The 12,521-nt window shown below is 49.6% G+C and overlaps 5 protein-coding genes across 5 annotated transcripts; 2 read left to right on the top strand and 3 right to left on the bottom strand.

The window, feature by feature from the left end:
- Nucleotides 1-2,108: 2,108 nt before the first annotated feature.
- Nucleotides 2,109-4,178, top strand: PFICI_09207 (uncharacterized protein; the record flags this gene model as incomplete). The annotated part of the gene is made up of 1 exon (XM_007837788.1): nt 2,109-4,178. The coding sequence occupies one exon, from the start codon at nt 2,109-2,111 to the stop codon at nt 4,176-4,178; it is 2,070 nt and encodes a 689-aa protein (XP_007835979.1).
- A 798-nt stretch (nt 4,179-4,976) lies between these two features.
- Nucleotides 4,977-5,965, top strand: PFICI_09206 (uncharacterized protein; the record flags this gene model as incomplete). Its single annotated transcript, XM_007837787.1, has 2 exons — nt 4,977-5,159; nt 5,231-5,965. 2 exons carry the CDS (start codon nt 4,977-4,979, stop codon nt 5,963-5,965), a joined length of 918 nt encoding a protein of 305 aa, XP_007835978.1.
- Nucleotides 5,966-6,196: 231 nt separating this feature from the next.
- Nucleotides 6,197-7,497, bottom strand: PFICI_09205 (Polygalacturonase 2; the record flags this gene model as incomplete). The annotated part of the gene is made up of 2 exons (XM_007837786.1): nt 6,197-7,078; nt 7,162-7,497. 2 exons carry the CDS (start codon nt 7,495-7,497, stop codon nt 6,197-6,199), a joined length of 1,218 nt encoding a protein of 405 aa, XP_007835977.1.
- Nucleotides 7,498-8,935: 1,438 nt separating this feature from the next.
- On the bottom strand, nt 8,936-9,742 carry PFICI_09204 (uncharacterized protein; the record flags this gene model as incomplete). The annotated part of the gene is made up of 1 exon (XM_007837785.1): nt 8,936-9,742. The coding sequence occupies one exon, from the start codon at nt 9,740-9,742 to the stop codon at nt 8,936-8,938; it is 807 nt and encodes a 268-aa protein (XP_007835976.1).
- A 1,452-nt stretch (nt 9,743-11,194) lies between these two features.
- PFICI_09203 (uncharacterized protein) lies at nt 11,195-11,900 on the bottom strand (the record flags this gene model as incomplete). The annotated part of the gene is made up of 3 exons (XM_007837784.1): nt 11,195-11,446; nt 11,507-11,834; nt 11,893-11,900. 3 exons carry the CDS (start codon nt 11,898-11,900, stop codon nt 11,195-11,197), a joined length of 588 nt encoding a protein of 195 aa, XP_007835975.1.
- Nucleotides 11,901-12,521: the final 621 nt, after the last annotated feature.

Raw genomic sequence — 12,521 nt, 5'->3', positions numbered from 1 at the left:
TACTATTGCGGATCAGATTTCATCGTGGCTACAAAGGTATCTTTATGCATCGCATCTCAAATAGACGATGATATTCATCTCTTTATATATAACTGTCCTATTCTCACTGTTCTATTGCAATATCATAGAGTATCATACTGCATCATATTCTCACCATAATGATACACACATGTCTTCTTTCTGGTGCGACCCAAGGCCCTTTGACCAAAATAGCCATCTGAGGAAAAGGGAATAGGGAATGGAAAATCCAACATTGAGAAGGCCGAGGTCTGTTACTCAGAGATGCTGACTTGTGACGGGGTAACATGAATCAAACAGGGATCGTCTCCATCTCGGTCGAGAAGCTGCATGATCAATTATGATTCATCCCCGCTAGGCCTCTTTTGTGAGCTCCGCCCACTTTTTGCCAAGCCACCCGGGGGGAGGATCCCAAGATACGTACCAGATAGAGCAGGTCAGTGATGCCACGGCTAAAGTTCCGAGCGTCAAAAGAGGAATTGCACCATGTTGGTGGTCAGGGAACAATTGCACCGCAGACTGTGTTCTAGGTTTTGTTTTGTTTCTATTAAACATGACCATTGTACACTACTCTGGATGGGATAATTATTGGAATCACTCTGGGCAATTTACCGATCGGCGCTTTCTCGATAGCAGGTATTCGAATGTTGAGGGGACTGGAACATATGTATCCTGCCAGCATTGATGCATCTGGGCAATACGTCAAGCACTAGTCCCAATATACCACCTATGCAATGCACGTATATTGTGCTCTAGTAATGCATCCCCAAAAGCCAGCCAAACTTTCTCATTTGCCGTCCTTACGCCCACCTCCCATTCGTTGTCCGTACGTGTGCGCTGTGAGCAGACCATCAACTGATAAAAGCACTCTTGACTGCGTACATCTTTACATCTACCTACTGAAGAGTCCAAGCGTCACTTCTAAATAAGAACCCCTATTGATTCAATTAAGGCATGGCGACTACATCACACTCACTCTTGGTGAGACTATCCCCGGTAGTCATGCAACATGAAAATAAAAGCCAAGTCCCAAAAAACACAAAAAGATAGTTATCGGGTGATGGGAAATGCATCCATCGGGAGTCGAACCCGAGTCTCATGCTTGGAAGGCAAGAATGATAACCGCTACACTATAGATGCTGACATCTCCGCTGAAGATCCTATAGAGGCGGGCGTTGAGAAGATGCGGCTTATTGGAGAATAGGTTACATTATTTTGGCCAGAACGTTCTGTTTGGCTTGTGGAATTGTCCTAATTTTGCAAAGGTGTCCCATTTTTTACAATAGAGTGCTGTCATGGGAATCATCGTGAGGACTGGAAGAGGAGAGCCGCGGCTCCACCAGGTTTGTCCAGGGTGTCAAGTCTTGGTCGGCGCCGAACGAACGAGAGCCCAGATTGCCCTCTAGTTCAAGAAGGTTGTTAGTGCTCACCTACAGCTATCTCTGTGCCGTCCAATGAAAGGTACCGTGCGGAAGCGTGGGCGGGTTACCAAACTCAAATTGGATTGTCTGCCAAGAGCGTTGAATTAGCATGCTATACTCTGCAGGCCTTTGCTAGTCACATAGAAGTACTCGATCGTGTAGATCGTGCGGATTTCAACTGTGGCAGCAAGTGTTTGGTTTGGGGCAAACACCAGTGATGGGGAATAGTGAAAAGGATGGCAAAGATCGCAACGATTCATGCCGTGTCTGTGCTACACAAAGATGCCGCTTTGGAGCTGTTGCTTTGTCGACGGGAATCAACTTTCATGGCCTTCTGATTGGCAGATCTTTTTTACCTCGTCATCGCGTGAACATGCTCTACGAACTTAATCCATATAAGCTCGAGACATCTCTCGATCCCGTTATTGATAACCCCAAGTTCAACGGCTGATGTCCAGAGCTCAAGAAATCTGCAAGTACTGTACGTGAGATATAGCCGCGTGGTGGGCTAGAGGAAGAATGCATTTTGTTCTTCTGAGCTGCACTCAGAAAGAGAGTGTAATCCATGACCTTTGTTCATGTTTCGAAAATTCTGTCTAATTGGAAATGGTGCGGTCGCTGAATAGCCTACGGGCTATAGGCAGCAGAGAACAACTTTCCGATGCCAAAATGACCGTTTTCAACGACTGCCCGCAACACATCACTGTGATTATTGACAACAATGACAATATGTCGGAGGACTTTGCCAGCCCTAGTATCATTGCTTCGGGAGGAAATGCATCGGGTTGCGTGGATGCGAGTACTTGGCCAGGTCAATCTTCCTTCGACATGAGCTTCCACTCTGGAGATAAAATGCACATCCTGCTGGGACAGAGCCCATTGTATGCGACCTGCACGATACCAGAGTATCTACCTAATGGCAAGGGAGGTGTAGTCTTGGCTCCGGGCCGGCCATCACAAACTGGCGGGGACTATAACTTCTGGTTCTTTAACGGGCCGGGAGTTCTGACACCTCTGATCAATAGTGTCATGCAGGCAAATCTCCCCGCCATTATCAAGTATATATCATCAAACTCCATCAACGTCAAGATATCCGAGACGAACAGTTTGACAATCAAGGGGCTTCAATTGGACCCTGCTTCGGTGCAATGCACGTACGCAGGTATTCTGCCCAAGTCTGGGGGCAGCAGCAACCTTTGGAATGTCAACATGGTCTTTCGACTGAGAGAAGGATATCTTGTCGGCACGGAGACCATCAGCGATCAAACAGGGAGCTTTAATCTCTCCGTCACAGATTTGGTCGTCTACATACAGGCCCAGATCGACTTGACATTTCACACGAAGCCACACGTCACGGCTTTGCAATGTTCTCTGGGAGACTATCACTTGTCTGGAACAATAATTGACGTCCTGGAAGCATTATTCCCCTTGATTGAAAATCTCTTCTCCATTGGCGCCACGCCATTTAGAGTGGCAGGTTTTATCAACACCATTTTCAATGCCTCTGTGATCAGTGTTATCAACTCGTTTATCAGCAAGGTTGTAGAGACACCTCACCCAAAAACAAAGTATGCATCCAGTCTGATACATAGTCTTCGTTTTGGTTCGTCTGTTCTTGCATATCCAAGACGAAAAGTGGTCAAGTTGTCCCGCCCACCCTTGGGGACGGATCTCAGCATCTGGATGTCCACGCCTCAGATACAAGCAAGAAGGATGGGTCGACTTAAACTACCAGGGACTCACAGCAGTGCCACATATGGGCTCACTGCAGTATTGAGTCAGATTGTCTATCCGCATGTACAGTTTCTCTGGAACATGAGCGCCCACGCCTCTCCCGCCAATGGAAACTGGCCAATATGTATACCCCCCGAGCGCAAGAACCCCTTATACATTGGGCCGATCTGCCACAACTTCATCTTGGGCCGGGCAGTCAATGCCATTTCGCGCACTCAAGGGCGCAACATCTTGGAGCAGCTCCAATCCGGCATCCGGCATTTTGACTTTCGCGTCTACTACGACACGCGCGACGGCCACTTTTACACGCAGCACATTCTGCGCGGCCCGCTCTTCTCCGACGTCCTCGCGCAGATCCGCTTCTTCATCAATGCGCACCCGGGCTCGGGCGAGCTCATCTTTGCCGCCATCTCCCACACCAACTTTGGGCACCACCCGGCGCAGGCCCCGCGCTTTGCCCAGCTCGTCAACTCGTACATTGCGCCCGAGTACCTCTACTACGAGCCCGACTCGTTTGGGCAGCCGTCTTTTGACTTCCAGATCCTGTCCGAGGCGACCGTGGCCGACATCACCCAGGGCGCCCCCAAGGTCATGTTCATGAACCTCGACTGGCGCGTCTACGCCTTTGCCGACGTCATTACCAATACCGACGGCTACGCGGGGGCACCCATCCGGCCCGGCGACGAGCCGCGCACCGTCGACGATCTCTCTGCCCAGCAGGGGCTCGGCCTGCGCTGCCATCACCCCGACTCGGCGCCGCTGTGGTCCGTCGACTGGGTCCTGACGCCCGATCTACCCACAGTGGTGCAGACGGTCCTGATTCATCTCACGGGCGTGCAGAAATGGGCGCTGCAAGACATGGCCGCGCAAGCCAACGCGTCACTCGCGGGGTTTCTGAATCTGCACGGCGGCGCGAATGCCAGATTTAATGTGGTTTCGGTGGATTGGCTGGAATACGGAGCTGAGAAGAGCGTATCAGAGCTTGTGATTGGAATGAATCATTAAGAATATGTCTTTTGCAATTTTGGATGAGCGGCGTTTGGTTGTGGTATTCTTTTGCTCAAGTTTGCGCTCAAGTTTCCATGTCATTTCAATATCATTTGTCCCACGTAATAAGTGGAATTAATTTCAGAATTTCTGCTCAGCCAGTCCCCGGTGTCATTTGGCCTTGGACTTAATGGCCTTTCTGGAGATAATGCGCCCACGACCTAAATCACCAGAATAGCCAGACAGTAAAAACACTTTCGTAGTTCTGTCTAACCTACAGAGCATCATATCTGCTTTCCTACCATCTTCTCCGTGCATATCGTGTCAAATGATTAATACTAATTTGCACTTTTCCACAACTGGCATTATCACTCTCAACATAAGCATGATGACAAGGCAATGCGGGTTCTAGAGCATGGCTGATCTTTGTGTATTTGTAATCACAGCGGACCACAGGACAGACCCCACGTGCTCTCACGGACTAATCCCTTCATCTCATAGAAATATATGCATGATCATCTTGCATCCGTACATGGCACAGGATCAAAGTAAACAAAACCAGACAATAGAGAATATGGTTGCAAGTGAACCCCCATTTCTTGGCAAATGCAAGCTAATGCAACCTGCTTACACGAGTACGTACCCAACTTTGGAAGCCCTTTTTCCATTCCCTTAGACGTTGAGACTCAGTCGCCCGCACCTTTGTCATGAGTACTCGGTGCAAGTCGAAATTAGTATAAATGCTAGGTAAGCAGGTTGCAGGAGCATGGTTACTTCCACTTTCTCAGAACAATATCCCCCATATCGCTCAACAGCATGGAGATTTCCCGCGACCATGACTCGATGCCAAGTCCGCTACCCTTGCAGGCCATGTCCCAGCAGCGTTACGTTCAGTCGCAAGATGATGATTGGACCGGCGTTACAAGCACCTCTGAGAGGAGAAGACTGCAGAACCGACTAAATCAGAGAGCATATCGCAAGTACAAACCCTTTGGTCCAGTGACTTTTCAAAATTCCGGTCCTTGGAACTGACAGTTATATCACTGGCAGGCCAACGAAAGAATCGTCAGGTGAGAAGACAGGGCACTATTACCGTGTACCAAGAACTTCTCGGTGTCGTTGGACAAGATGAAAATAAGACGAAAGGCAACGAAGACACCGCCGCGGCTCCGAGAGACGCCGTGTCCTTGACCCTGCAGGAGGAAGGCTACAAGATGTTGACGGCGCCGCAGCGGCGCGACAATGTCATCAGGTTTGCGCGCGAGGCCTACGAGCGCTACGCCCTCGGGGCGCCACGGCCGAGCCAGCTGGGCATGCTGGTCAAGCTCAACGTGCTCAACGCGCTGGCGCGCAACGCGCGGCTCATTGGCCTGCCCAACGACCGCGTCTGCGACGACGACGCCATCTCGCCCTTTAGCCTGTCCGGGCCGCTGCCGCTGCCGCTCCCGGATCAGACGCTGTACCCCGAGGCTCTCAAGCCCACGGCCGTGCAGTATTCGGTGCTTCATCACCCCTGGATTGATTTGCTGCCCTTTCCCGTCATGAGGGAGCGAGCTATCCGGGCAGTGAGTTCGGGAGTCTTGGACGAGGACGAGATTGTTCTTGATTTGATAGAAGTCTGGCCCAAAGATGCTGTACATACACCGTTTCTCATTGTTTGGGGCGATTCTTCCAATCCGGGAGACTGGGAAGCGACGCTGCCGTTCTTGGAAAAGTATGGTTGGCTCGTCTGGGGCTGTACAGAACTTTTCGAGTCGACTAATAAGTGGCGGTCAAAGAGGGGTGAGAAGCTTCTGGGATTGTGAATTGTATAGCGAAAAGATGAATATTGACGCCAGGCCTGTTCTGAATTTTCCTCTCTATGTTTTAGCAGCTATATTAAAACAGCCGTCTCAAGTATATACAGAATAAATGGTTGAGTACATCCAAGTCGGTGATACCCATCACCAATAATAAAGAAAAACAACAACAACACGGTCTCACTTCTGATTGATCATTGAACCCTTTGATTCGTGAGAGCCCCTTTTACAAGCCGCTTAGCAAGAAGCACCGGTAGGGATGTTCTCACAGTCCGAGCTGGAGTCACCGCCAGTGACAGAGACACCAGACCAGGTCCAGTCAGAGCAAGCGCCCGAAGCACAGAGAATGTAAATGTTGGTTCCGCCGCTCACGGTACCAGTGACGTCAGAGACGGTCAAGTCAGTGATCGGAACACCATCGGTAGGGGTACCAGTAGGGGAGCCGTTCTCGTAGTCCTGCTCAATGACAATGCCGTAATCGGTGATGCCGCTGAGGGTGATGCCGGTGTAGGTGACGTTGTTGACGCTACCGGTGGCGCCCGAGACCGTCTTGATGCGGACTCCGTTGGCCGAGTCGCTGATGGTGGAGTCGGAAATGTAGACACCGTCCACATCGTTGTCGCTGCGTCCACCGACGGAGCCGATGGACAGACCGTGGCCGCCAGAGCAGGTACCGCCAGTAAATTCAATGTTGGTTCCAGAGTTGACAGCCAAGCAGTCATCCTGGTTCTTGACATTGGCATTGATGATGCGGATGTTTGTAGACGATCCGACATCAAAAGCGTCCGTGTTGTGACCACCGTCGTCGCCATCACCAGCAGAGTTGTCAATGGTGATGTCCTCGAGGGTCAGGTCAGTGGCGCTGTTGATGGAAAATCCCTGGACAGGGGTGTTGAGGACATTGAGGCCCTTGATGGTGGACTGCTTCAAGCTGTGGGCATAGAAGAACTTGGGCTTGGTGACACCACCGTTGGAGCCCTCACCGTCCCACCACTTGGCGCCGTTTCCGTCAATGACGTGGCCAGAGGCGCCAGTCACGGTGATATCGGTACCGGAAACGCTGATGAGAGGGCCCTCCCACTCATCGTACTCAAAGGTAGTAGTACCCTCGAAAGTGACCTTGAAAATTGACATGTTAGTTATCCGCAGAGTTACATTGTAGATGGTCTCAAACAGCACGCCCAGGATTGTATAATACTTACAGTTGTTCCGCTGTTCAGGCCAGTCAGATCAAGAGTCTCACCAGCAGGAACGGTAACACCGCTAATGACAATGTCAGAGCAAGAAGTCTTGCTGGCACTGGCAGCAGCAGCATCGGTAAAAGTACAGCTAGAAGCACCGCTTCCAGTAGTCTTGGTGGCAGAGCTGCTAGAGGCAGTCGAGGAAGTCTTGCTTGAAGCAGCCTTGGTAGAAGAGCTCTTGCTCGACGTGGTCGAGGTCGCCTTGCTGGACGAGCTCGTGGAAGTCTTGTTGGACTTGGGCGCGGCAGCAACCAGGGCGCTGGAGCCCAGCAGAGCAAGGACGAGAGAGGAACGCATTTTGAATGTGTTAAGTGAGAAGCGAGTGTATGTGGAAGTAGAGACTGTATGTTCTTGAGTGTCTGGCTTGGCAGAATAGTTGAAAAGAAGGGCTAGCCTCCAATGAATGAACGAAGTGAAGAAGTTGAGCGCTGATGCCAAGAACCAAAATTCATCTTGGCCTTCTTGGACTTCTTTGATTCTTATAATCCATCCTCATCAACATCTCCCTAAAGTTGCCGCAAAGCTTGGCCCTGCACCATGTCCCAATAGGGATTGGATATCTTGTCTATAATTGGGGGATTGCCGATTGCGAAAGCAACTGCCAGGCATATATTGGACGAGTGGGGGATTGATTAAGGGTCGGGATCTTTCTAGGCTCCTTGCTTTGCTTATCCAGCATCTATCGAGTTAGCTCCAGTAAACCAGCTGAGCAGCAATCCATGTCGACATGTTTTGTGTCTTGCAAGTGGAGGCGGGCTGGTGATGCGGAGCCGGGCACTGAGATGCTTAATGCCTGCAGAAATCCCGTAGCAAAACATGAGTATATTACCTCCCCCCACAAAACGAACAAGCTTCGGCCAAGAGATATCAGCAGAGCCCCAAGCTTGGCTGGGTTCAAATCCCTGCAGCGTATGCAGAAGCGCCAGGTAAGGGATCCTCAAGGGTGGCTTCACTGAAATGAGCGCCAAGGGTCCTGAAACAAAGCCAACTCGTTCTTGGACGGAGCGCTAATTCCGGGCCCTTCCGGGCTCTGATCGCTGGTAGGTTCTTCCTAGTCCCCTAAACGGGAGCGTCGGCAGAAATTCTGCGTCTACTGTATACGAGCTCTTGACCGCAATGAATTTGACTGCTGCTTGGATCATGTAGCCACACGTTTGTGATTTCACTTCTTCATTGGCGGAAAATCATTGAATCCATGGCGGAATTGTCTTCAACATCTGACGTCATGCTCAACAGCCCTGCCTTTTGAGCTTGATGGGGGCAATATGGATAGAAATTCAGACTACCACCGACCGAGACCCGGTCTGGGTTGACCTCGAATCGTGGTAGGCTCCATAAGGAAGTATATTATGGATTTCAATATCGCCATAAAAGCAAACATCAATTCATCTTACAGTCTTGGCGTCTGTTTGATGGCTGGGCACGACCGGGATTGAATGCTTGGTTCTTTTCGGAGATATTGTAAAAGATGTCGATTGTTCTAGATCAGACCATTCATTCAATGTGGATGGATTTAGTACGATCCACTGTGTTATTGGCATTGTTTTTGGATGCAGTGATGCTTTGCGGGTGGTCATGAGCTGGCTGCTGGCCGTTGTCGGTCAACCTCTGCCTTGTGGATACCATAATCTTCCAACGGTCGTATAACAATATATCCGGTACTGATCGGCCAAAGCAGTGGCGTGTTCCAAAGGATAACTCGGATTTAGCAAGGTCAAGTCTCTCGTGGTGTCTATTAGACAATGCCGAGATTTTTCATCCGCTCGAGGACCATGGCAGCAACCGCCTTCATCCCTTCGCCATTTGGATGATAACCACACTTTTGGTACAATTCTCTCAATCCGAACCCATTAACCCAAGGCTCTTGGGAACCCAACCCGTGCCCCATGCTTTCACTGGCCACGGGAATTCTTGTGCACCAAGTCTCGCGGCCCTGGATCGTCTGCACTGTCGCTTCTTGTACTTGTGCGGCCCTGCCCTTGTGGTAGTCTATCCGGCCCGCATCATCAAACGGCAAGTCGACTCCGGGTTGGAGATCCGGTCCCAGTAATGTGAGATATTCCACAACAATGACTTGCGCGTCGGGAGCCTTGGCATGTATCGCATCCAGGACAGTGCCGTACCGCTCAGCAAGTTCTTGTACGTCGAGGCTGGGCGCCGGATCTTCGGCACCGCCAGCGACCCAGCTGTAAAGTCTCGACGCCAAGCGAAACATTGTGTACGCGGCGAAGCTGTCCATGAACAGACCGCCAATGTACATAATATCATTGCCGCCGCCGAGCACCATTACAATGTCTGCATCTCTGGGAATCTCGCTAATCTGAGGCGGGAAAGCCTTGCCGGTCACCTCTTGCGGCTCGCTGAGAAGATTGAGCAAAGTTGCACCAGACACGCTCAAATCGGTGAGCTTTGCACCCACTTCGCGGGCCACAATGTGCGCGTAGTTCTCGCCGGACCGACCCGCCAAGGGCTCGATCTGCGGGGGAAGACCGGGGCCGGCGGCGAAAGAGCTGCCAATATTGACGATATGAAGCGACGGCATGATTCGCGTATTTGTTTTATCGGTCTCTAGGAATGCAAAGAGAGGCGATGAAACTGATTTTGTTGTCTCCAAGGAAGTTGGTGGAACTGCTGGGGAATCTGGATGTAGTTAGTGATTGGCACCTAGTGCACAGTCGTGCTACCTAGTAGCGGACCTCCACCGAACCAGAGGTACATACATGCCGGCTAATTACATTCTTGCCAAAAAGACTTGCAATACGTCAAATCCAGTCAACAAAATGGATGAAACTGAGATCTATACGGTTCAAAAGGTAACTTCGTCGAAGTTGAAATATGGTTTGCGGAATAGGCTAGGCCATATTGGTCAGTCGTTGTACCTCTAAGCTTACCGGATACTGGTGTATAACTAGGTAGGTACCTAACCTAGTACATTGTAGGTAACGACAATTCCTGCTGCTGCAGGTTCGATATGCAACATACATCGTTCTCAAGAGCCTACTTCTATCTGCTTAGCGCACGGGATAGTTGCAGTGTTGATCTGATGCAGCTCTCTGAAGCAAGCATTCAACCAACGGCCATACTTGAGTTTAGTCATCTCACACCCTAGGTTCGCCATGAGAGGGACGTTCCCCAGGATAAATATAAAACATACAAACAAAAAATAACGATGACATTGTGATCAGACTCGGCTACCAACATGGTGTCGTTGGTCAGGTAAGTGAGTGACGTCGAATTGTCGACCGCAGAGAGGGAGAGGGCGTTTCAGTGAGGATTAGAAACTTATTACCCCAGGCCTCGATTCACGTTGTCATGATAACATTGAAGCGTCATGACTTTCCTTAGGCTGTCTACTCTACATGAGAATGAAAAATCATTAGAGTCGACCTGAGCTTTAAGCCTCGTGTTCGGAATGAAAAAGTACATGTCAGCAGACTAACAAGTTACTCTGACCACACAATGTTAATAAAGGAAAGTACAATAAACATAAATATGTGTAGACTCGTAAGCGAAATTTTTCTTTTGTTTTCTCTGTCGAAATAACCTCCGCTGTATCACTGCCTCCTATAGAAGTCATTCGTGTCTGGGTATTCGTCTTGCGGATTATAGGCGGCTACACTTGGGTAGAATTCTACTGCCTCTCGATGCGAAGTACTCATGGCGATTTCCCGCATCCGAATCTGTGTTTCTTGATGCGTAATCTGTGCAGAGTTGGTGAAATATTGGAATGCGGATCTTATTTCTCGCTCGAATTGGTTGAGTTGAAAAGATTGATACTGCCGCTGTGCTTCATCCCACCTTTTCTCGTGCATGAACTGAATCAACTGGGTCGCAAACTTTTGACAATTATTTTGTAGCAATCCATACGTTTTCCCAGAGTTGTCTCTTGTGAGAGCACTATAAGAAAGATCGCTTTGACTCAGGAAAGGTCGATAACGATTATCCAAGCCGGCAGCCCCAAATTTATCTAAAACAAGTTGTGCTAAAATGGAAATTAGTCTCCAGTCGCACAGTTACTATTGTTTGGAAAGGCTAGAAGTAAAAGCCAGAACTTGCCTGCGAGTACGAATTCAATCTCACTAAAGTACATAGTCAAGTCTCTGTGGTCTTCAAGTTTCGTGAAATCGTTGATGTCAAGTTCCCTGCGCCATTCTGGTCCATGATTGGTATTTGCGGCCCAAACATCTTCGATGATGAGCTCTTTCTTGTCGAAATCGGCAAAATTCATGCCAAATATCTTATATGGCTAGTTTAAACCCCATCAGCCGATCCGATGGATCATTTCGATATGAGTTTGTATACATACCTTGCCGTCACGTTTGATATAGACCCCCCAGTGTGCAAGCGTCGTAGAGACTGCCTGACTGTTTGATAAGAAATCGGGCGCCATGTCAAAGGTCCTGTAGGCTATTCCGACAGACCATTCATGTCGTTGGTAGTCCCTCTGTTCTTGCAAGATTGTTTTTTTGGAACGAGTCTCAGCGTCCAGTTGGTAGAATTGTATGGGGCAGTCGGAAATCACTCGCAACACTTTAGCTCTGTCCGGATTATCTAGGCCACGCTGCTGGTCTTCTCCGAGGTCGTAACCGAACTCAGCTACTGGCTGGGATTTAAGCCGACCGCGAGGAACAGATCTACTTTGCATTAGGCAGTGATTTGTGTAAAAAAAAAACGAAAAGCAAATATACTTACCGGCTCATGGTGAATGACCAGTGCTGTAAGTGATGCGAAAAGCTGCATTAATTTGATTCACGCCACAGATTTAGCTTGGAGAAGAGAGTAATCAGTTCTAGCTGGGGATAAAAAAACGGGCGAGCATTTGAAACTCTCAGCTGAGCCGGAACTGAGTATGTACATATAGCACATAGCCGCTGGTTGCTTTCATTCGAGGCGTTGATCACCACTTCGGTGAGCCAATATATGTAGGCCTTACTGCACCCGTTTACCTCGCTTAGCGGAGGCAGTCGGGTAGAAGGGGCTGAGGTAAGTATACAGTGTGCGCCATTCTAGAATCGGACTGTATTGGCGTTTCGAGATCACCAATCACGGGTTGATTCGTTTAGTATTGCCATAAGTGTAGCGATCAGGGCGTGTCTGAGCGTGGGGGCTATGCATCCATGGATGGCAGTTAACGTCGCGCTGCGAAACGGCATATCACCGCGTTCCATGGTCTAGACTCTAATGTAACAACCATGACAAAGGTGCAGGAAGAACCCCGCAAACATCGAGACGTCAGAGGTAACCAACGCTCTGAAGAGGCACTGGACAGTCACAAAGGTAGAACAACGGAAGGCCAGTGAGGGATCACTGAGCAGACATAG

The sequence above is a fragment of the Pestalotiopsis fici genome (assembly GCF_000516985.1).
Source record: "Pestalotiopsis fici W106-1 unplaced genomic scaffold PFICI_Scf_6, whole genome shotgun sequence".
Classification (NCBI taxonomy): domain Eukaryota; kingdom Fungi; phylum Ascomycota; class Sordariomycetes; order Amphisphaeriales; family Sporocadaceae; genus Pestalotiopsis; species Pestalotiopsis fici.
The sequence above is the reverse complement of the archived record's forward strand: the minus strand, read 5'-3'. Positions and strand labels throughout refer to the sequence as shown.